General features: G+C 40.5%; 1 protein-coding gene across 2 annotated transcripts; it reads right to left on the bottom strand.

Moving 5' to 3' along the window:
* Positions 1-3,398: 3,398 nt before the first annotated feature.
* LOC118415323 (ras-related protein Rap-1b) lies at positions 3,399-22,981 on the bottom strand. Of its 2 annotated transcripts, none has more exons than XM_035819827.1 (8): positions 22,802-22,981; positions 18,634-18,731; positions 16,004-16,072; positions 10,733-10,789; positions 9,260-9,400; positions 6,578-6,675; positions 6,071-6,116; positions 3,399-5,649 (listed from the first exon to the last, which is right to left on the bottom strand). In XM_035819827.1, the coding sequence occupies exons 2-8, from the start codon at positions 18,688-18,690 to the stop codon at positions 5,560-5,562; spliced, it is 558 nt and encodes a 185-aa protein (XP_035675720.1). In that variant the 5' UTR covers positions 18,691-18,731; positions 22,802-22,981; the 3' UTR covers positions 3,399-5,559. The 2 variants fall into 2 exon arrangements, with proteins under 2 accessions (XP_035675720.1, XP_035675719.1); XM_035819826.1 differs by lacking the exon at positions 16,004-16,072 and adding an exon at positions 16,149-16,217 and having other exon boundaries at positions 22,802-22,980.
* Between the last annotated feature and the right edge of the window lie 982 nt (positions 22,982-23,963).

Genomic DNA, 23,963 nt, shown 5'->3' with positions numbered 1-23,963 from the left:
ATTTGTATTGGATTATCTGTATTGCTCATTTGTCAGCACATCTTATACTTCTCGGCATATACGACATTCCGAAGTTACGCACCAGTAACTTACCCAGCGGAGGGAGGGGGCAAATAAATTGCACGTGTACTAGGATTGAGTAAGCTCCTTGGATTGAGCAAGACACAAACAACGCACTCACGATACTGAGACTTACAATTTAGTTACAAACCTTTATTTAGACATTTGTATCATAATCAAGAGTGAAAAAGGACATGAAGTAAATAGTATTGTTTTCTTTTTCTACAGGTACAAATGGAACGTCGACAGTTTCGATCTAACTATGAGCAGCGCTAAAGTATGAAGATGAACGATGTACATGAACTTACAGGCTGGCGCTGGCCGAACGAACGACGTGCAGCCAAGGAGGTTGTGTTTTTTTATTAAACCTCCTTGGTGCAGCTAATACTAGTATTCAGATATATGTATGTACAAGTATTACACGATGGAATAAAGATGTACGCAGGTCGAGATATTGTACAGAATCTAAATTCTACGTGGAAACACTACGTAACTCAGACACATGAAAACATAGCACTGCGGGTCAAGTTTTGGCGGCACATTTAAATGTAAAAAATAATAATAAAACCTTCAATAACTGTTCAGAATCTTACAGATACATTTACACTGTCATTTGATTTGTCACAATTTCTTATCATAGCAGGCCGAGATATCGTACATAAGCATTTAAATTCTACGCGGAAACATTAACTACGCTACTTGGACAAAGAAAAACATGGCGTCTTGGCATGATGACGCTAACCCGTCATGCACTGCGGGTCAACTTTTGGCGGCATATTCAAATGAAAAAAATAAATTACGATGCACCTAAATGTACTGTGGATCAAGTTTTGGCGGCATATTCAAATGTCAAAAATAAATTACGATGCACCTAAATGTACTGTGGGTGAAGTTTTGGTGGTATATTCAATGTCAAAAATAAATTACGGTGCACCTGATGGGCCCGAAGGCGTCCAGACCTTCCTTGGCCTCTTGTGTCTTCTGCTGGGCTGTCTCGGCGAGATCGCCCTTCTTATTTTACCTGAATTTACCTGAACCGCAGAGACTCCGTGGCTTGTCTCTGCAGTCAGGAGCTGGAAGGCTGGTAGCCCACTGCCGCTCCTCCGACGATCTCGGCCTCTATGTATCTGTCGATCTTATTCTTGAAACCGTTCACTGTGGTCTGGGTAACTACCTCAGATGGAAGTTTATTCCAGGCTTTTACTACTCTTACAGCGAATGATCTTCTCCGGATTTCCAGCTTGGTACTGGGTATTGACAGTCTCAGATGGTGTCCCCTGGTGTTGTAAGGTGTTTGTAAGGGTGTGAAGAGCGTGGTTCTGTCTATCCCTTCTAGTCCCTTGATAATCTTGAATACCTCTAACATATCCCCTCGGAATCGCCTTACTGCCAGTGTAGTTATATTCATCTTCCGGAGCCGTTGACTGTACGTCAAATCTTGTAATTCAGGGATCATTTTGCTTGCTCTCCGTTGTACGGCCTCGATCAACTTAATATCCTTTTAAAGCCAGGGCGACCATGCTTGTACACAGTATTCCAAATGTGGACGAACGAGTTGCTTGTAAAGGCGCTTCTTATGGGCGATGCTGTGGGGGGTGATCTGCTCGGGGCAGCGGCGTGGCTGTGGGGCTTGCAGTGGCGTGCTGTGGTGAACGTCGACCTCTGCAGCTGCCTGTTCAGTGTCCGGGACTATGTCTTCTTGCAGTAGCGAGAAGTTCATTTGCGACTCATCTAGCGGCGTGCTGTGGACACCGGCAGCCTCGACCTCTGCCGGTTCAGTTTTCGGCTCCTCGACTTGTTTAATTCCACTCAATTGATATTTCATTCTTTGGCTCTATTGACGATTTTTTCATCCAATTTCTTTCGTAATTAACCATTGCTAATTCTTGTCTTTGCTTTTCTTTTCAGCGTTTTCTTTCAGGTAGAAAACACGGAGAAGCCGGGCAACATACTGCAAAGGACGCCGGGATAGCGTGGGCAGACACCATTTTGTTAACCGACAATTTCGTAGCGATTTTGTAAATTTGTACGTACTAATCTGTAAATACTTCGGCATGTAGTGTAAACTTTTGAATACATACGATACTTGCTGGTCTACGTTTTGCACGCTCGTTTGATTTAATTACAAAATAGCAAACGCTCGATTTGTTTACATGACTTGAGAATGGTATACTAGTAATGTAGTGTAGCGTCATCACGGCCCATGTCCTAAATTTTGTACGAAGTTTGTAAACGTTATGTGAGTTGTAAGGGTGAGTAGTTTTGTAGCGTAAACTCTGAATACACAGGATAGGTATGATGTATTTGTATATATGTCATGTAAGGTTATGAATTTGCTGTGGTATGTAAGTCTGTTTTGTAGAAGGTTTTAGTAGAAAATAACGATGTTGGTGGTACGTGTGCTATTTGTCTCTGTTTTGTTGCTGACTTACGTAATTAGTAGCGTTATCGTTTCTACATTCCCGCAAAGTGCCAACCCAGAAATAGAGTGAGTCTTACTATACGTTATCGACAAGTATCGCTGTCAAAAGTGTGTCATCGTACCCGACGTCTTTCAAAATGGCGGGGGTTCGCGCGGCGCCTTGAATTGAAGATATTAGAACGTTTAATTTGTCTAGTTGGCCGGTAGTATTGGCTCACGATCGGCCGTGCGCGCTCCGCCTTCAAGCGATGAGAATCGTGCTCGTGCGCGTTTCATCAACAAGGGAATAGTCTCGCACGGTAGTGTAGGCTCACCATCGCCGTGCGCGCTCCGCATTCAGGTGAAGAGAATCGAACCCGCGCGATTTCCTTCAGTGCGTGAACAGTCTCACCCCGTTCGATTCTCTGCAAATCGCTTACCGGAACCTAGCTCCCACGGTGCCTTAGAAATAGTATCAAAGCTGGCAAGGGACTTTAATAGTATAGCGGCCCGTTTGACTCCCTTTGGCCGGCTATCTCCCTTTGGCCAACTATACTCCTTTGCCAGCTTTGATACTATCTATTTAGGCACCGTAAGGTCTGCTTGGAGACTACTAGCCCTAGTGGATTTTTCCCATTGGGCCCTTAATTTTTGGTACCTGTTATGTTCCATGGTTCCACCTACCAGAAGTCCTGCAGTGCCATAACAAGAACTAACCACAACTAGGCTTTCTCAAGGTATTGTGTTCACAAATACACACACAGATGCCCCTTCCAAAAATATGACCTCCACCTTTCCTGTGCATATATTAGGCATGGAGAGCGTGGATGAAATATTTTTCAGCAATTCAACTCTTACATCAAGTTTTTTTTAACCGCCTTGCTTACATGAATACAAGAAAGTGATGAACATCGATGAGACACAAAACGCATGAACATCAGGTTAAGACAATGGGTTTATTGGACTTGGAGAAGCTTTAGTCATTCACAGTGACAGACAAAACAGGAGGAAGCTGTGATACCTAAGCCACCAACACTACTATCCTCAGGTTACCATTTGACTAAGAATTTCCACAAAAATAATTTATCAACACATTATCTGTACAGTAATATCACACATAGCCAACCCAAGGAATAAAAAAAGGATCAGGTTTTTAAGGTTTCTATTAGCCACCACAACTTTGGGACTTGGTTCTGAAATTTTTCTTTCCCACCTGCCAGCTATACTGTTGGTCATTCTTAAACTTTAGACAATATGGAAGGATTTTTATCACTGCAGCCTCAAAATCACTACTTTTCTCTTTTTTTTTACAAAAAAATGTACGAAGCAAGCACCTTAATCCCATTTCATCAGTGACGGTTTTGTAAAAGATATCTCAACAAAGTGATTTGGGTGCTGCTGTCTACCCAAATACATGTAGTTGTTGTGCCTTATGCTTGCCCTATCTAATGCTCACGTACTAAAACACAGTGCTCAAATTGTGTACAATAGATGGATATTTCTTTAGTACTACTCTGCATAATAAGCTGTCTTGGGATGGTTGGTTAGCTTTGATAACTCGTTAACTGCTGTACATGAGTTTTAATTTAATATTCAACACAGGTTTGGGGTATGTACTGGTTGTGATGGGAACACAAAAAAAAGATTGTCAATCATTAATTCATTGCCTTCCAAACATGTGCAGGGTTAGTTGGGAGCCAGAATCATTGCTCTGTGTACTACAACTACATTGCTTTAAAGAGACAAATTTACAACTTTTTTTTTAGCATATTGCCTTATCTTAATCACTAATAATACAAGTACAGTAGGCACCTTCAGGAGGTCAATAGAGGAGCAGGTTGGTTTTACATCACAAACATATTTACTGGTATCTTGAACAAAACAACTGCTTGCAAGTTTTATTAAATTATATGATATTCTACAGCTACTGTGAACAGAATAAATATAAAAAGTGAATGTTTCAATGAATTCAGAATTATTGAAATTAGTCAATGCAATAAGGAATCATAGCTTAATATCTGTGGAAGTATAATAAAAACCTTATAATAACAATACAGTGATTTAAATAATACAGCAGTTCAAAAAAGGTGAAGAACAAGTGTATTAATAAGTCCTCGTGTTAATAAATAGAACTGTTTCGTCATTAACTTGAAATTATCTGCTTTTACCCTGGACTAGCTTTTCACTGATGCGCTAACGAGGAAGCAACCACTTGTCATCTGGGGGAGGATGATTAAAAGGAATTGATGATCCTAAATACCAATAGAATGCCATTTTAAGTGAAATTATTCACAGGTGCACCACCACAAAGCCCTGCTAGAGGGCGTTGCTGAACTGTGTGTTGATTACCAGTACTTTACAAAGGCATCAAATAGACATGTAGGACCATCAAGTCAACTGGCTTTTTGTCCCCGATATACACTGATTTCCATACAGTCCTTTGGTATGTATGTTTTATGCATCTAATAAAAGTTGTCAACAGTATTACCCCAACAGTGGCCATTTCTTTTAGTAGGAATTTAAAGGGACGGGGTTTTGATTCACACCTGACAAAACATTGCCATGTCAAACAGAATACTTTACTGCAAAATTACCCTGGTTAGAAGAAACTGTACTTTTAGGTCCTGAATCATCCCCAGTTGGTATACCCCAGCCACTGTCAAAAAACCAAAGGCAAACAACAACAAAAAAACAGATGAAAATTTATGTTCCCATAATTGAGCATCAACACAACAACTTTTTTTCTTATTTCTATCCAAGCAATTTTTCTGTACAGCAAGGTAAAGATGGAGTCCAAGCTACAGCTATAGTATGTCTCCCGGCTCCACCCTTTATTTTGTGGAAGGCCATTGTATCCTGTGTGTCTAAATCTCCAAAACACAGCCTAAGCTTGTGGTCCATATTTCAGAGCCCTCCCCACCAATAAGACTGTATCACTACAATGAAATCAAGAAAAAAAGTTCTTATACAGTCGCATTGTTCTTGACCTATCGTCCGGGTAACATTATAGTCCAGAGGAATACAGTTTGGTCTGGTGTCCAAGAACAAGAGTAATGGAAGTTGTGGCAAATTATATCTGTGTTTGTAGTACAGGCAGCTCATAGCAGGGTGCACTTGGAGCTTTTCTTTTTCTTCACTTTCGTGTCTGGATTCTTCCGGTTGATCTGTCGAACCAGGTCGTAGAAAATCTGAAGAGAAAGAAATATTGTTTTTACTTGATGCTTACATAAAACAGCTAGCATGGACAATACAGGGTTGGACAAGCCCACCAGCCCTCTTGTCCAGGGCAATTGAAAGTGCCCATCGGGCAAGATTTTTCCATTGAGTGATATTTTGATATACTTGTTACCTTTTACAGTCATGACATCAAGCAATGGTCAAGACAGAAATAGAGCCAATAGTAAGAATTCTATTGCTGGAAGTGAAATTGCATATAAAATTGACCTTTGAATTTTGGGCAAGTGAAAAATTGGTTTGGGCAAGTAAAAGATTGGTTCAGGCAAGTAAATTTTTATGTGCTTGCCCAATAGGACAAGTGAATTTTGGAAAACCTGCCGAACCCTACAATATTGATATTGAGTACTCTGTCAACTGGAAAAACTGTCTTACCTCATTAACGTTGATCTTGAGTTTAGCTGATGTCTCCAGGAATGCACTGTAATTAGAGGGAAAGACAGACATTGGAAAAATCTGTTGAACACACAACAGGTCATGTTTGCTACATACATACATGTATGTATCTGTATCAATTGGACATAATGAACGTAACTTAAACTTATCTTCCGGACAAAGTGAAGGTCCAAAAAACTTTATGTGTCAACCTTAATTTCAGTGTGTATCTGTATTAATTGGACGTAATGAACATTACTTTGCTTCCAACTTTGTGAAGGTCCAAAAAACTTTGTGTGTCAACCTTATTTTCAGCACTTTGTTACCACCGCTGTTGTTGTTGTTTAGTCCCATCTTGCATGATGTCATATGATATTGTCCGACATGATCAACTACGATAAGTGTCATGCTTTCAGGGTTCAGTTGTTTTTATTCCGTCAAACACACATCTCATGCTTTAAAATCCCATTCCACATACTGACAACACCAGAGATACAATAGACTCACCAGTTGTTCCAGTGCCTGGCTAGGTTCTGTCCCTGGTCCTTCCCCACCACTCGCTCATCCTCCAGGTCACACTTGTTCCCCACCAGGATCATGGGCACCTGAGGGAAGATTGTATTTCATGTTATTTTTTTGGTAATCATGGACTCATGTTACTGTCTGGCAGCAAGGATGGAAGGCCATTATGCTGGGGTTAATGGTATACATCAGCAGGGGGTACCGTACAGAAAATTCAGGTCCGGAGGTCCAGATGATCAGGTCCAAGTTCTGACCTAATTGTCTATGAAAACTTGGGTATGCAAGCAGTTTGTATGCTTGTGTCTATGGCGACTGAACATTTCAGGGCAGACTGAAAGTGGTCGTTTGAGCCGATGGTTGACTTGTGGACATGGTTGCCGTTTTTAGACCAAGTTTGACTGTAGAAACATAGTAGAAATGACTATAACCTCTATTCTACTTCACTGTTGTTATTTTCTTGAAATGGCAATCCCCCAAACACATGAATTTGAAACATCCTTTTCAAAAGCCGTACAATGAAACACTGTAATATCTTGCAACTACAATGATTGAGCACCGTTTGCTATTTTATCTGCAAACTGCCGTTCAAGTTCCCAAACTGGTTAATAACTGTCACTGTGATGTCTGTGGCAATCATACTTTGACTTGAGACAAAAACCTTGAGCCTGAAGAATATTTTATGGTGCGATGTTCAATAACAAGGGAAGGCAGCGCGCTACCACAGGTGACTTCAATATCCGGATATTGACCCTGACTGAAGCTGTTTAATTAACTCACGTTGGGGCATACCTCTAGCCCCTCTCCAGAAATGAGGTATGTTAACAAAACCAGGGAGTGGCTCTCATCATACACACAGGACTTGTATGCAGTGTATCTTCTCAACAGAACTGGAGGCTTTATGAATGCTCACACATTCAGCTCATTCACTTGTCAGATCTACAAGCAGGATTTAGTGCTTACCAACACACAATAAGTGTGTCTCTGGTGCCATGCAGCCTAATAATTCTTCAACAGAATGTAGACGCTCTGTCTGTACAATACAGCACAATGCTCCATCAAATGTCTATCGGATCATTGCGGTCTGTCAGCCAACGCTTCGATAATGATGTCTGCCTGTGTTTATTGAAGTTGTCTAATATGTGAAATGGAAATACTGCCGGAGAGAGTGCCATTAGAGTTTGCAATTATCTTTATCTTACGTGACACCAATTGGAAACGAGTGAAAAGGAACGATGATGATGCCTCAAATGGCAGGTGAATGGCTGGCAATGACTTGACAGTGGGATTGCATTTTTTGCCACCATAGTCCATACAAACAAGAGCATGGATATTTACAGGCATAAAACCAAGCTTCCTCCTGCTGCCAATACCCATAACCAATGTAAATTTGGTGCCAAATAGCTACAGCAGCAGAGCTTTGAAAAATTACTGTCCTTCTCACTGGAAATTGGTTGTGGGATATAACATCTTCTTTGACTCCATAAATCAATCACTCAGTGTCCTGAAAGATCCCAAGAGCTCATCTCTTTATGTGGTAACGTTTCATAGGTAAATGAAGGAAACAATATTGTGAAAGGTTGATATAGGTTAGACATCCAGGTAATAAGATACGCCAAAAAGTAGTTACTCAAGCAACTGGATATGGTTTTGGAAACGGTCAGACGTTTCAACGGGAATCCACCAGTTTTCATCAGTGACACTGACGAAAAATGGTGGATTCCAATATATATTCCAATATATATCTAAATATTGTGATTGCTTTGACATCCATCCACTTATGATTTTAATTTCAACCAATCCGTGATTTTTATTTAGATTTCATTCTACTGGTAAAACCCATGTGAGGCTAACTCTTTCTGTTGTATTACTTTAGGGTCACCCAAAGAGGCAGTTTGGTGGTCAGCATCATCAAAGAACCGAGCTTCATCTTGGATAAGAAGATGCATTCCTCAACACATTAGAGATTGCAGGCTGTCAGAGACAATTCACCTTTACAGCCCATTCTGTGACCCCAAACAGACGTATCTGAGACGTCAATCTGTGTTAATAGACCTCTAATCAAGTGGTCCCGCTGTAAGTGTCAGATCTGGAGTTGGGCCTACTTTACAATCATATATCTACTACATCTTCTCACGTCCTCATTGGAAGTTCATGATATTTCATGATTCATTTCGACAAAATAAAATTCTTGTTTCTTTGTCATTTTTGCTAGCAACAGGGTTTCAAACCCCCTACTGCAATTTGCTAAAGAAAATTGAATGAGACAGGGGCATGATGGAAGTAAAACAAGCCTAACTCCAAGCAGCCACACTCATAATTAAAAGATACATGGAACTGTACTGTTATGGCTAAGGCATCTAAGCTGGCGCTACCAGTACCACCCTGTTTGTACAATTTCCCAGACAGGCCCTGTAGATACTGCATTCTGTACGATACTCTGGATGGTTTACTGTACTTTGAATCTTACGTTTGACATTTCCAATCATTGTAGAAAGTAAAGCCAGCACATAGCTTATGTAACACCTCTACCTCATGAACAGATGTTACCTGACATTTCCTGTACGAAAGCTTCTTGCTAGACGTCATTGATTTCTCAGATTTCTTACACGAGAAAACCTGACACTCTTTTTTCCAGGATTTATCACCTGAAACTGGGGTGCGACTTACGTCATCGGTATCCTTGACTCGCAGGATCTGTTCTCTTAAGTCCTGCAGGTCGTTGAAGGTAGACTGTGCTGTGATGGAATAAACCAGGACGAAGCCCTGTCCGTTCTTCATGTACAAGTCTCGCATCGCGGTGAATTGTTCCTATGACAACGGCAGGACATGCTACATCAACTCAAGATTGGCCTGGTTTGGTCATTTACAACACACGGTTAAAGTTAAAAGTTAAACCCTTCCCGCACCTTATGGCGCAAAGGGCAGCACCCATCTCTGTTTCCTTAGCCCTGGCCCACACAACGCAAGCACTACAGCACACGGTGTTTCTTAACAAATACTTGCTGTGGGGTATACTCATAAAACCACACATTGATTTTTTAAAAATCTACATGTATTTTACATAATGCAACGTTAATACATTTGTAAGTACAATCGTCAGTTTACCTTTTCTCTACTTGATGGCAATTGCTAAGCAATTGAGTTCAACCTACCAGTACAACATTATGTAAAAAGATGTTGAGTATTTATGAGAACACATAGTCAGAAGAAAGGACAGAATTTAAGACAAGAATGTAGTTTCAACACTGAGATGAACTACAGTTATTGTCACATGGAATGACAAGTGAGACATATGGCAGTTAGAGTACATGTATTGGGGAGGGTGTTGTAGTAATACTGTATTACTACCTCTGCTAGTAGACAGTACAGACAATAAGACCAACCAGTTCAGATGTTGTACCAACTTGCCTAGAAAGGTGCTGTTTTTTTGTTTAACAGACTTATAAGGTATAGGCACAGTTCTAGTGAACATGAAACCAGCTTGGCATTCACCGTTACATAAGGATGTTCCCGTGGAAAATTGAATTTTCTTCTTAAACCCTTAATTCACAATATTTCATTCTTATGCTTCAAAACTTCTATAGTGTACATTGCCAAGGTCTTTGTTAAAATTTTTCACTTCTGTAAAGGATCTCGCCTAGTAATCATGACTTCAAGAATCCTGTTTGCATGATGCCCAACATATCTGCTGGTACAGCATATGATTTGGCAGGAAAACATGGACATACCAAGTGATCAAACCTTTTTCCTCCTGTTCAACAGAGTAAAGTTCTGTTGGGTACATTAGAAGAAAAATGGGCGCTGTTTAATTTCAAAGTATTGGACCCTCTGAATGCCAGTGATAAAGGTAGTGACAGTGTGAAAATGATTTTACGAGTGTAAGATACGAGACAGAACATTTCACAGAAGTAGATAGAGTGTAACAAGTCAGAAATGGAGAGAAATGCAACATATGATGAACAGATCCTTGACGAGTTGTGGATGTGTATGTGTACTTTCTTTTTTAAAGACATAGACACTTGAAAGAACAAAAACCCAAACCATTTTTCCCATTCCATAATTAAAGTCCCCTTCCATCAACCAGTGAAGCATTACCGTAACCACATTTCAAACATCACCCTGTAGTTTCCTATAACTTACTGTGCCTGCTGTGTCCAAGATCTCCAGCATACATTGCTGACCGTCAACCTCGACTTGCTGCAGAAAAATAAAGATGCAATGTTACCAGTATTCAGAAATGCTAGTCAAAATACATCAGTTGCCCAGCCTTGTAGAAAACCCAACTTTGTTTGAGTCTGCTAGCAAGAATCTACGTTGATGAAGGTTACATGGCAAAGAAGTTATCATTGTAAGGCGTCGCACTGAAACTGTACGTTTTTTAACTCCTTATTTCTGTGCAAACCTTCAGGTTCACATTTGTGGTATGACCAAAAATGGTTCACTGACAATGCCAGGTGCCCAACTGTGAGTTTATACAGTAAACCATGTCTGCTGTCATGCTTCTTTGGGAATTACATGGCTTAGTTGACAATCGTACTGTTCATGAATGATGACCTTGCATTGCTGATAAAACAACTATCTGTCAAACAAGGTTACATAAACAAGAGATTCAGGCTACGAGTACGATCACCATAAGCCTGATTAGAAAACACCTGTCACAGTAGGAATCTGAATCTAAATCTAAGCAATGATTATGAAACCTGTATGAGTATGATAGCATATCTCAGATCACCACACATCACATATGAGAAGTAACTTCTTATGTATCTAACACAGGGTTCTAGCCAGGATTTTATTTTAGCGTAGTGGGAATGGCATGGTAGTGAAGCGACTAATCAGGAGATTGGTGTGGAAGGGGGATCTTGGTCCTTCCACGGTGAGATTTGAAGATGTAGAGTTAAAAGTTAGGATTTTTGGTTCAGTTTTGAGTGGCATATCATCCTTTTCATTGTTCAGACATTGATTAGGCATTGTTGAAGAAGCAAATGACAGCAAAGCACCACTACACTAGTTAAAAATTGGCGTAGTGGCCCTTATTTTAGCGTAGGGGTCACAAATTTTAGCGTAGGGGCCCACTACGCTAAAATGCACTAGCTAGAACCCTGTAACAGTAAAAAATTCCTTTTTCCAGTTTAACCATTACAAACAGGTGGTCTGAATAATTTCACTCTTAGTCTTACCATGTCTATTTCTGCATAATCAACAATCTTACAATACTGGCAATGAATACATGGATGCTACCTCATTCAATTTTTTCCAGAGATAATGCATTTATGCAAAACCAACTAGAATGTTGCAAACAAGAGTATCTTCATTTCTTGCATTTACAACAGAGCTCGTTACTGAAATAACATCAAAAGATACAACACGTATCATCAATTATTCAAGATATTTCATTTATATATATTGTCTGTTCATCCTGGATTTGTACATGTGATATAATTGCCATAACAAGGTTTCCTTGCATAAAAGCCGTTTAAGCCCAATGACGTTTGATTAAGGACAAGAAACAAAAAATGATTGAGTCATTGCATGACGTCACATCCCTGCATACAGCCTTATATAAGACCATAATACCCACTATGACCGAAGACGCCGAATCAATCATGTAATTAATGCCATTTTAACTACAGCTTAGCCTTTGATGAATATGTAGGTCTTTGTAGATTTCACGCAACAGCCATTATGACCTGCGTACATCCACCCACCATATTTCTGTTGGGGTGGAATTAATCGGTTTTTCATGTAGAAGGCTAAATGCTTGCGGATTATGACGTGTGCGTCTGTGTCTCAGTAAATTTTCGACACAGCGACTCAGCATAGCGAGGTAAAGTTTGGGGCATACTGAATAATCAAGGACTTTTGCTTATTATATCCTTGAACTGTATGCCAACTGACGTGTCTGGAAGTTTGGGGCAGGAAGTATGCTAGGGAAATCTCTTGATTTATCCAACAGTCGACCAGAAGAGAAAAATCGATATCAGCTGCAGGTAATAATCTGAATAATTTATAAAGGCAACATACATGTAGACTATAGGTTTGATACATGAGTCCATGACGTTTCCAATTAATGGTACTAACGGGAGGGACGTCATCCAACTTCCTATTTCCTACACTGACAAACAGCTTTTAATTTGAGACCACTTCCCCCAGGAAGAGATTCCTGCCTTTGAAAAGAAGGCCCCAGTTGTCAGGGTAGCAGGAGAAACAGGAAACTATATGCAGACATGTTGCCCATTATTTTTCTGAGGGACGTTTTTGTAGGCATGGCCACAGCTCATTGCATTGTGACATTACAAAAAGCTGAGGAGATCCTGTTGTATTATGTTGTCTGAGTCAGTGGTGTTTCCAGGGTTTTAACATTTTGTCTGTCTTCAATGTTTCCTGTCTCAAACAGCATTTTGGAATATAAAGCTACATTACCATATCTGTATTTGTCTGAAATTTGTCCGAACTTGAATTGTTTATCATTCTTTTGATAGAAATGATACATGTATCATTTTATATTCTGCAGTAGTGTTTAGTTTGTTGTAATGTACAAGTACAGGCTTCTGGTCTGTAACTTCATCAACTATTTTCTTTCAACGGGCCTGTATGAGAAGCAATTACTAATATACTATCCATCAAATGTTGCTGCTGGCTGGTAGACTGGTTGGAGATAAACAAATGGGCGTCACTAGAGCAGTAGTTTTACAGTAAATCTAATGCTACATTTGGGAATGTGCCAAATGGAAACTTATAAATCCCCTTTAGCCAGCCAGCAGGTGCCAATGTTTGGGAAGGCCCTGCCAGACTATTTGGGATAAAAACACTTCTGTTCTACCATGGAGCACCAACATCTGTTGCTAAGCAACCAGGTTGTGCCAGACGTGAGGAGCTCCTGGGGTTTTGTGCTTGGCTGTCAATCACTGTCGTGGGGTTCCACAAGATAGCCAGGAAGGGGCTTGGTTTTCTAACCATACTTCCCTTGCTGGAAGGGGCTTGGTTTTCTAACCATACTTCCCTTGCTAAAATAACTAGATCTGGAAAGGCAACATTATCGCGAAAATGCAGGGTGTTTTCCTCGTAGCCTTTTCTTAAGCTCCTCGCACACACTACTACACTATTAGGCTGCAAAACATACCATGGAAAACATAATTACAACTGCTTATACAATCTCAAACCTTCCAGGAAAATAAAATATGCTTGGTTTCATCACTGCTGTGGGGATCCACTAGATGGTTAAGAAGGGGCTCAATTCTCTGACCATGGCACATTTGATAAAATAACTGAAATGTTGCAAACTTTTCAGGTAATATATGCTTCATCATCAAATGACTAAGTACGTGTATTTTTCTGTCTCTAACTAATACCATGCATCATCCATCACAATGGCAATACCTGGCAATCTTCCAAATTGCTGGGACAAAAAGTGGGAGACTACTTATTATATTCCTTCAGGGAGCTGGGCCCCTGAGCCATAACTGTTAGATTGATATCACCATCTCCAGGTAGTATTGGGCCAGGTAAAGGTTTTTTTTGCCTTAGGACATAGACCCATTGATGCTAAATTGTTTTGATTACGTATCTACAGCGGAGTTCTGCAGGCAACACAATGAGTCATGGAGGATATCTTTTCTGGTATGTGCATTGCTGCGATAAGCAAGAGAGGGTTCTGCGAAAATGGGACAGATTTATGATGGGCAATCTTGCAAAAGAATAATGTACACCATTCCACATTGGGAGCACACTGTCAATGCAGAAACGTTCGCGATGGTTTTATGTCCAAGGTTTCCGAGGTTCCCACTTCACTGCGAACATAAAACCGCCGCAAACATTTATCCATTACAGTATGTGACTACAGTCTATGGCGCTACTGCAAACTTAGAACCACAGCGAACACTCAATTTTCCTGCTACTGCGAAAGTAAATCTCCGCGAACTTCAATGCATTTACAGTACACCATTCCACTTTGGGAGTATAACTCCAGGATGGCAGAGGAAATTTGGAAATGCTGTTGAGCTTATCTTTTTCCAACAATTTTAACCCCATGGCATTTGGCAATGTTTTAAATAAGTAATGATCGGGTATGTCATCGTAAAGGATTTAAACTGGCCTTTGGCAGGCTTGATTTTGCTAAATCTGTTTTATGGAGTTGATAAATTATGCAAAATCATACATTGGAAAACTTTGTGGATTATCATTTTGTCTGTGTGTTCTAGTCATAACAATTACTGTGTTAAAAAGCAAGTATTATAGTTATACATCAAAATTACATTCATATACAAGGTTAGAAAAACAAAGACCACCACACCACATGCACGGCACATCAGTTTAACACTACAACAGCGTGGGGTAACCCTTTCAGCTAAATAGTACTACTATTAGAAGTAGTCTTGGCTGATGCCTTGAATTTTCATAAGGCCCTTCCAAGAAAAGCAAAGGAGGGCAAGGAACAAAGTTAAACATATAAACAGAACAAACCCCTGCTGTATCACTTCACAGCACGTCACCAGTTGTATTGGTCCCCCCAGTTTGACCCTCACACCATAATCGTACCCTACTCTGCAGCCAGCCAACTATATGTAGCTACCTTTTACGCTTTTCTTTTGGTTAAATCCAAGGCTGTCCCTGATTTTAATTTTCTTTTCTGTCCCACTAAGTTTGTGAGCTCAAGGTTGTTGATTTTCGTTGTTAAATTTGTCATTTTGAGCTTGTGAAAATATGTTGCCACCAATTTTATGTCACAAGATTTAATTCTTTTGGGACAGAAGGTTTTTTCTGTCTGTTCCAAGAAGTAAATTTCCATCCCATGCTGCATGATGGAGGGACAGGTCCTGGAGACAACATGCTAAAGGTTAAAGATTTAACCAGGGCTGAGTCTCCAGTGTATCAGTTACATGGCCAAGACCAGTATGGTAAAGGTTATGGGTCAAACCAGAGACCAGATTCTCCCATCAAAAAGGGGTTTTAAGATTAGAATTGGGTCAAAGGTGCTTTGGTGCAAATAACAATGCAACAATAAATGGTCTTTGTTTTATCTTCTGTGCACCTTTGAACCACTCCTGGAATCACATACGGCACAAGGCCAGATAAACTGAAGCTTTAGTAGGAAATCCGTTAGGTGATTTTTCTTCATTGAATGAAAAATTTCACGTCCAAACATGACTATCTTTGTTACAGTATCTTTGTTACATTTTTATGGATACAAAAGATACATGATGACCATGGTGTTTCAGTCTACCTGGATTAGAAATTTGGTTAGTACTCAAACTCAGAAGTTGTGAAGCAGATAAGGTAGCCACTTGTAAGAAACCATGTGCCATGGTGTGATTAAAATTGGACGCAGAGACATAGCTGGTAAATGTGCCAGCTAGTGAGGGCTCAAACCTGGGGTCAGACCACGGCAGCACACCATGCGCGTGCACCTACCTTGCGGTAGCAGTCCTCGATAGTGGGATCATACTTCTCAACAAAGATACCTTGTACGAACTGCACCGTCTGTGAGTGAACAAACAGAAAGAGAGTTGCATGCACAGTGCTGTGGTGGGCGGGGCGGGCGGACCGACACACATACCTTTCTGTAGCTGTCCTCAATCGTAGGATCATACTTTTCCACAAAGATACCCTGTACGAACTGCACTGTCTGAAAAGGGAGAGAGACGTTTCAGGCTATGGAAAGACACTACGACATTAGGTTCATCTCTTCACCCTCTATGCAAGCATCGGAAAACGAGCTTTGAAAATCTAAACTGTTATAGAATAGACAAGCAGACGTTTGCATGAATCATAAGAGATTTTTTTCAGCTAAGAATGGATTAGGAAGTTGCCTAAAGGAGGGACTAAGAATGCAAATGATTGGTGCAGGTTAGAAGGTTCTATTTCTTGCCAGTAAGATCTATGGACAGTTCCAATAGTTTGGAATTTTTGCAGTTAGTTCAGGGCAGAGGAGAAAGGAAGGGTGGAGGAAAATTCGTACAGACAGTGCAGAACTACAGTGACAACTGGATGTGAAAAATGACATAACAATGCTGATAGTGCATGGACAGCTGCAAATGGGGGTGTGGAAGCATTTATACAGAGAAAATATACATGTACACTGCAGGATTGGGAAAGAGAAAACATTGCGTCAACAACGTTATCTTCATACTGTTTACATGGAAAGTTGACAGTTTATGTCACAACAAAACATACATGCATTATGAAACATGAAGCATAACTTAGGGTTTGGGTGATATACATTTGTAGGCGATAACACAATAGCTATGTATTGAAATGAAAGAAACAGAGATAAAACATATAGCATAGCAAGGTCCATGCAGTTTAAGACTCTACATGCATTTCTGATAACTGATAGCAGAAAAATTATAGGAAAGAACCAATATGCATGCTTATATTACAATACTACACTTAACATGCAATTTTCCACATAACAATATCACCAATAATGAATAATATAAATAATATTGTATGGCCACACTAATAAAAGCTTTTGTTTCGTGATTTTCACTGCTGAAATGGATGGAGAAACTGAATAAAGGTGCCAATAAAATTGCAGACTGTATAATACAGTGTTTCCGCCAGAGGGGCGTCCACCCGTCCAATGACGGTCTCATTTCGTTTTGGACGGCTTGAACGCAACCAGAGGCCGTCCTCATAAAAAAATTGCGACCCACATTTTGCCGAGAAATCTGTACAAAGTTGATAAATGTAAACCGCAGTTTTGTGTTTTGTATTGAAGCTAGAGGCTTGGGACGCCGTCCACAGTCAGAAAGCCGCTCACTGTTTGTTTTGCTATTGTTATGGTTGTTGACAATGTGTGTCGGCGGCCTTTCGCATACGATAATCAAAACCCGTTTTTCAAGGCCTCAGTTACACGAATTTGCCCTGTCACATAATTCGCAAACTTGGCGGTAGGTCGATCTCGCTATAAGTATAACACTACAAACTAAACTTTGTTATTGGGAGAAATAAGACAACACACTATTAAACTTTGTCTAGATTAACAACTTTAGTCTCTGTTTTCATCGTCAATCATCGTAAACAAAACAAAACACAATCAGATACATGTGCCCACCGGCCCGGGTGCTCGGCACGGGAAATCGACCTCGTTCAAGTTCGCTATCGGCAACACAGCGGAAAAATAAAGTGTTCACATAAGAGATGATGGACGTAAAAAACATCAAGTATAACTTTGGTTCCTTTTTATATGAGTTTTGAGCCCGAAAAATCTCCGAAAACGGCAGAAATTTTCGGGATAAATGTTGTTGTTGTTGTTGCATCAAAAATGGCGGTCGGTAGTTGTTGTGTATCCTAGCCAATCACAGCGCTAGTTTCCCGTGACGTCGCTAGCTTTCCCAGATCTCGCGAGAAGTCACCACGTGAGATTGCGGGATTTCGGCCGCCATTACGCTCACTGTCGCCGATAGACGATGTTTTTCGTCATTTCTGAACGCAAATTTCTCGATCTATGGAAGGTTTTAGATGATTTATAAGTATACCACAACATAAAAGAGAATATATACAAATGCTATTTCTTTTTTGAAAGTCCAAGAACCGTTTCTAGAACTTTTTAAAAGTCGAAGTACCCGTTCGGTGCGGCATACCGGTACGCGGCACAGATCATAACACTTCGGCACTGAACTTAATCGGACGTTAGTTGTTTTGTTTTTTCTTGCGACAGTTAACCATTAACTTTAATTTTCGCGATTTTACAATTAAATTTTATTTTCGCGGTTTTACAATTAAATTTAATGTTCGCGGTTTTGCAATTAAATTTAATTTTCGCGGTTTTCGCGCCCCAAGGTGGACGGCCTCCCAGCTGAGGTCTGGCGGAAACACTGGTATCATATCATTGCAGTTATAAGCCATCTATAAGAGATGATCGGCTATCACAATTTTGGTTTTATTTCTTGTCAGACGAACAAGTAGTTTTGTTGGAGTGGCCTCAGCACAATAAACTACCACAAACACCAGAGAAGTACAATTCCTTATCATGCAACAAACAGCAACATCATGGTAGATAAAGACTGGTTTCCCCGTGAAGGGAATCAAAGACTTACCAGCGCACTCTTACCAACACCACCTGACCCAAGAACCACCAACTTGTATTCACGCATCCTTAACAACAGCTCTCTTCAGACTAGAGAAACTTGCTTTCCTGGGGGGGCACAGGGATAAAAACAGACATGTGAGACAATGGCTCAAACAACTTTGTATTGATACAGCTACACTGATCCACAGTATCAATGAGTAGCAGGGCTATCATGACATTGATGATTGAATGATTGACTGAGAGTATTAACTTCTAGTTTCTATCTATTCACAAGTTCTTCCAAAAAACTTATCAATGGGAAATTTGCATCAAGAAGTTTAAAACTGCAAGTCAGAAGGAAAGACCTAGAAGTTCTGGCTGGCAAAATAGACATTTTTAAAATCTACTGATGCCCATTTCAGATTTCCAGACTTTCAAACTCCTTGCAGCAGTTGTACCTATCTTGTTATATCCAGAACTGAAAATGCAGAGCACCGATTATTCATTGTGCCCATGGTCTACCCTAAAGAAGCCTCATTAAATTGCAGCAAGGCAATTTTGACAGACCTGTTCTCGGGCACAAAATAACCATTACCACAAATTCAGAATCAAGTTTAAGATGCAGTTGCAGAAGGTGATCCATCTTCTCAGCCTGGTGGGAGCCATTTTCTTATCTTGCCTTTGTTTCTACAGCAGTTTAGCTTGGAGGCAAAGCAAAGGTCAACTCATCTATCATTTTACAACTTCATAAACAAGGCTGAGGAGAGATGAGAAGTCACAAGTAATGGTGGAAGACAAGCCAGAAGTAGTTCCCCAGAGTACAGGTTACTGCCATGTAAGAGTGACCTCAGGAAAGTAAGAAAAGCCCCATGTGAAAGGCTACCATGGCTTTGAAAAGTGGTTTACTGTATGTAGAGTAGACACTAGAAAATTTAAAAATCACATGAGGTACATCATTGGCATGGTTGTCATCATATGACGGTGGGCATGCCCCTTTCCATTAAGCGTTCTAGGCTATTTTAATTCACCATTAATCATAGCTGGCCAAATCTTATTCAACGTTAAGCAATTATCAGTAAATTGTTTGTGAGGCTCTCTATGGACGCCATTGATTTGAATCGATCAAAAGAGGCAGTCACTTCAGAGACAATATTATCAGTCAAAAGGTAGGTTTGTCACATTGGATCCAGTTCGGCAATACAACAGTTGAACACTTAATGACTCTTGAAACCAACTTTGGGACTGTTAAGCAGTGCTACAATATACTTCTAATGCGTAGTGTAGATTCTTCTGTTACAGATGCAAGGATGCATGGTAACACATGTGGCTCATAAAATTAGTTAGAAGACAAGTAAAAGAGCAGAATCTTTACTGATAAAAAAAAAGATCATATCTATTTGCCGCAATCATTGTCACTGGCCAGCTGAGGAATCCTCAGCAGATAATGAGCTAACATAGGAAGATAACAATGCTGGGTTTAGAAGCACAACCAGTCTGCATCTGTCTTCACTTCTGGTGGTCTGGACCACATTTGGGATGTGGCTCTGTTTTTGGATGGGGAAACACAACATAACCTAGATTATTTGTCCTCCTGATCTGGGGTATTACTTGGAGGAGGTCCAAGGACCAGCCCCAAAAATGCTTGGTATTTCATTCACAGTTCTGAGTCCTGGAAGTTAGGAGGAAGACCACTATATCAGTACATGGGAGCAATTTATAAGTCTTATCATTGGGTGTGTCTGGTATTATTTCTGCAACATTGCTTCATTCAACCGTACAGCATTTAACTGCTCATGGCAACAAGAAGATTATAGACAGATTATACTAGCAATTCTATACTTGCTTTCACTTTAGACCATTTGCATTCTCAGACATCAATAGAAATGTGGACAAAATACTGTCGGTGGATTTGACGGTCACATACCAAAAACAACACAAAACATATTCTCCGGCTACATTTATTTAGCTTGGAATGTTGCACAGATACTAGGAATTCTTGCAATGATTCTAAAATGTTTACGAAAACCCATTCACATTTACTGATTCTAGCAGTCTCCAGCGCCATACATACAGAATTTGAGAAAGCTCATTGTTAAATGTGAAGTCAGCCGTTCTAAGAAATACATTGGACCCCATTTCACACTGTTTTGACAGTTGCCCATTCAAAATACCATTATCAGGAGGCTGACAAACTGATTAACTGTTGTATGTGATTTTGCAGTCCCTGCCCAGAACAGTTAACCCTTCTCTTTATGTATTCCATGATCTGCACCATTAAATGATACCATTACTTGTGACAAGCATCATGATTCCTGGATGATACACCCATAAATCTCTGGCCAATGCCAAGACCTGCTCTGGTACAGGTAATGGAAAAGTCATCCACAGAAGGTTGATACAATAAATCTCTTTTGGCAAAGCTTTACAAAACAAACTATCATTTTCTGCCAGATAAACCAGTGACAATTGCACACAAGCATACAGGGAATATCGGCATCTAGTTCAAACATGCAATTTTTGAGGAATCATTGAAAACACTTCTGGGCCATCTGGCTTGAAATTCAAGTTTAATCTCTCTGGTCAAGGTCTCTGTATAACCAGGGCACAAGAGGGAAATAGAGAGAATTTCTGTAGTCATTCCTTTATAATAGTAGTACATGTAGTTTGCAAACCTACCTACAAATGAAAGCTGGTGAAAAACAGCAGTGACTGAGTGACAGTAAAAACACTGAAAGCAACACAGAAAGCAACACAGCTCTTGGCAGCACAGAGTGAGAGTAGCAAAGATTTCCAAACAAATTTCTCCTTGCAAGTTGATGTTCTTGCAAAGAAACTGAAATGTGGATAATTGGACAACTGAAACTTTACAGCTATGTATGTGTATACTAATACCCGAACATCACCCAAAATAAGAAACGCAAACAACATGATTCATTATTGAACCACACCCTACAGCTTTTCAGAAGTTTTCTTTTTCAGCTACACATAATGTGTGACTAGTGACATATTGTTTGGCATCTGAGTTTTTCTTAGTTTGGTAAATACTTGGGGTAGAGACTCCAAGCTCTTTCCAAATCTGGGCTGAAACAAAACAAATGTAAGAATGTTTTGGGCATGATTTTCTTCATCCAATTCTTAGCCATAACTATCTTCTACTACAAGTACAACAGACCACAGATAAAAGTATCTGTGCCATGTCTTGTTTCGGCATTTGATGCTGTTCTGATAAAAAAAATCTTAATCTGCTGTTCTGATAAAAAAAATTGATGAACTCGCTCATTGTGCAGCTTGTACATGTGATGTGAGACCTTGTAATATAAACATACATCCACTGACATCAAGGACACATCGACCCATTCACAAGGACTTTTTTAGTCAGTCAGACAGCCATGCGGCACAATGGGATTTGTTATGCACCCCAACTGACAATAGATGTGTACCAAATAATATACTGGCCATCAACCGCCAAGACCTCCCAAGGACGCCAATGACTTTTCGACTTCTCATGTCTGTCGGCAATGCTGCCTATTAGTGTGTGTGTGTGTTCTCTCACCGGGTTTTAATGCAAGGAATTGTACAGATATTTCTGATAAATCCATCAACTATGGAAGGGTCAGGAACAGGCGAGACATCTTTGCTCCGGAAGTGTCCATTGGCGGGGACCTGTTTAACAATAGCCCATCTTTCCGCCCCGACACAGAAACCCTCTTTGCTCCCAGCGCTTGGCGAACAATTCTGCGACATGTCTGCTCGACTAACAGGGCCCTCGAGTGTTTAGAAACACGTCAAAAATCCACGGATTGATTGGGCGTCTTTGGCGACATCCGGTTGCAACGCTGGGTCCACCATATTGAATCGGACGATGTAAGGTGGGAGGGCTGCTCTAGCTACACACACACACACACAAACCATAACTCAAACCAAAACATGGCAGGCTGACAGAGAGAACAATTTTGTACAAAACCATTTCCTTCTCTTTTTTATGAATTCCCAACGAACATAACGAATGTTTTGGTTAGCGTCCGGTAATATTTACAAGTTCACATGAACCGAAGCATGCGGAGTTAGGACGCTTGGCTATGGAACATGACCCAGAGTCTACCTCGGCAGCGTCCCCTGAAAAATCAAATCCAGACACCGAGAGAAATTCCGTCTAAACACGCTCAATTCCCCTCGGTTTCTCACAGATTTCTTACCTGAACTCTTCGTCTACACCTCTTGAGCGGAGAAACCTCGACAGGAAGCGGAAAACACCGTGAACGTGAAGAAAAAGAGCCGGAATGACTCACGGCTCGGTTGACTGTGCTGAACCGGTGCGGGGCGAGGCTGTTATGTTAATTAGCCAATGACGTCATCACCGAGCCTCGCTCTCGTAACCATCCAAAATAGCAACTGCTATAAAATAAAGGTAGGACAGGTGAACAAAGTGTTTGTTCTAGGCAAGGAACAAGAATAGCAGGTCGGACGGTTTTCGTTAACCCCCTGTAGGACTGTTCTTCGTTCCATAACAACTTTGGCAATCTACCCAGTCCTATATATACACTAAATGTCAACTATTACCAGAAACCGTGCTTGCCTCACCAACCATTGGACAGCACTTAAAGTTAACCTTTTACTGTTATTCTAACTTGGTGTAAACGTTTCAATAGCGGCCACTTCATCGTGACTCAGACTTCCCAGATACTGTTAGTTTCGAATTCTGTCACGACTGTCGCTTTCATTTGAAACTGAACTTTTGGCGTTGACCCAGCCGAAGGTCCGCTTGGGGTAACGTTTGCTAAAAAAAAGTGACATCGATGCCAAAGTCCTTATCTGGCTGGAACAGACGCAACATCGTTAAATCGTGATCGTTTTAAAAAAGCTGAAACCAAGGAAGTATTATTGTGCAGTCATGGAAATCATACACTGTTAAGAGTTACAGTATGCCCTTTGACATATGACATCTTGAGGTAACTCCTAAAGAATCTGAGACACAAAGCATGTTCAGGCGTGTCGTTAGCCAGTAGCTGTGTCTAAATCAGATGTAGAGTCATGCATAGAAAGCCGCCCAGGGCCACACAAGTTTGCCTATGGATGTTTGCTCGCTGATGTAGTCCTAATTATGAAAAAGGGCAAGGGTGGCACCCATTTAAATATAGCACCAGATAGCTATCACTTCTTGTAAGTGCTCTGACTCAAAATCTTTGTTGTCACGAAGTTGTAACGTTATTGCTTTGAATTCTCTAATTCGCCCAGGTCCCTTTAGTCAGAACACTTGACAGGGTCACAGTGGACAATGCCCAGTACGAGTGAGTCAATCCTGTAACCGCCCATGGCAAACTGCGTACCACTACGTGTGCCTCACTTCAAAAGAAATAT

This window comes from Branchiostoma floridae, chromosome 5 (genome assembly GCF_000003815.2).
Source record: "Branchiostoma floridae strain S238N-H82 chromosome 5, Bfl_VNyyK, whole genome shotgun sequence".
In the NCBI taxonomy this organism is placed as follows: domain Eukaryota; kingdom Metazoa; phylum Chordata; class Leptocardii; order Amphioxiformes; family Branchiostomatidae; genus Branchiostoma; species Branchiostoma floridae.
Note: the sequence above shows the minus strand (reverse complement) of the source record. Positions and strands in the feature narration are given on the sequence as shown.

Excerpts from the sequence above, each read along its gene's own strand:
- LOC118415323 (XM_035819827.1), bottom strand. The coding sequence starts at position 18,690 with ATGCGTGAATACAAGTTGGTGGTTCTTGGGTCAGGTGGTGTTGGTAAG. Across the intron at positions 6,676-9,259 it reads GAGTCAAGGATACCGATGAC|GTGCCCATGATCCTGGTGGG; the intron begins GTAAGTCGCACC and ends ATCTTCCCTCAG. Across the intron at positions 6,117-6,577 it reads GCCAGGCACTGGAACAACTG|TGCATTCCTGGAGACATCAG; the intron begins GTGAGTCTATTG and ends CTCTAATTACAG.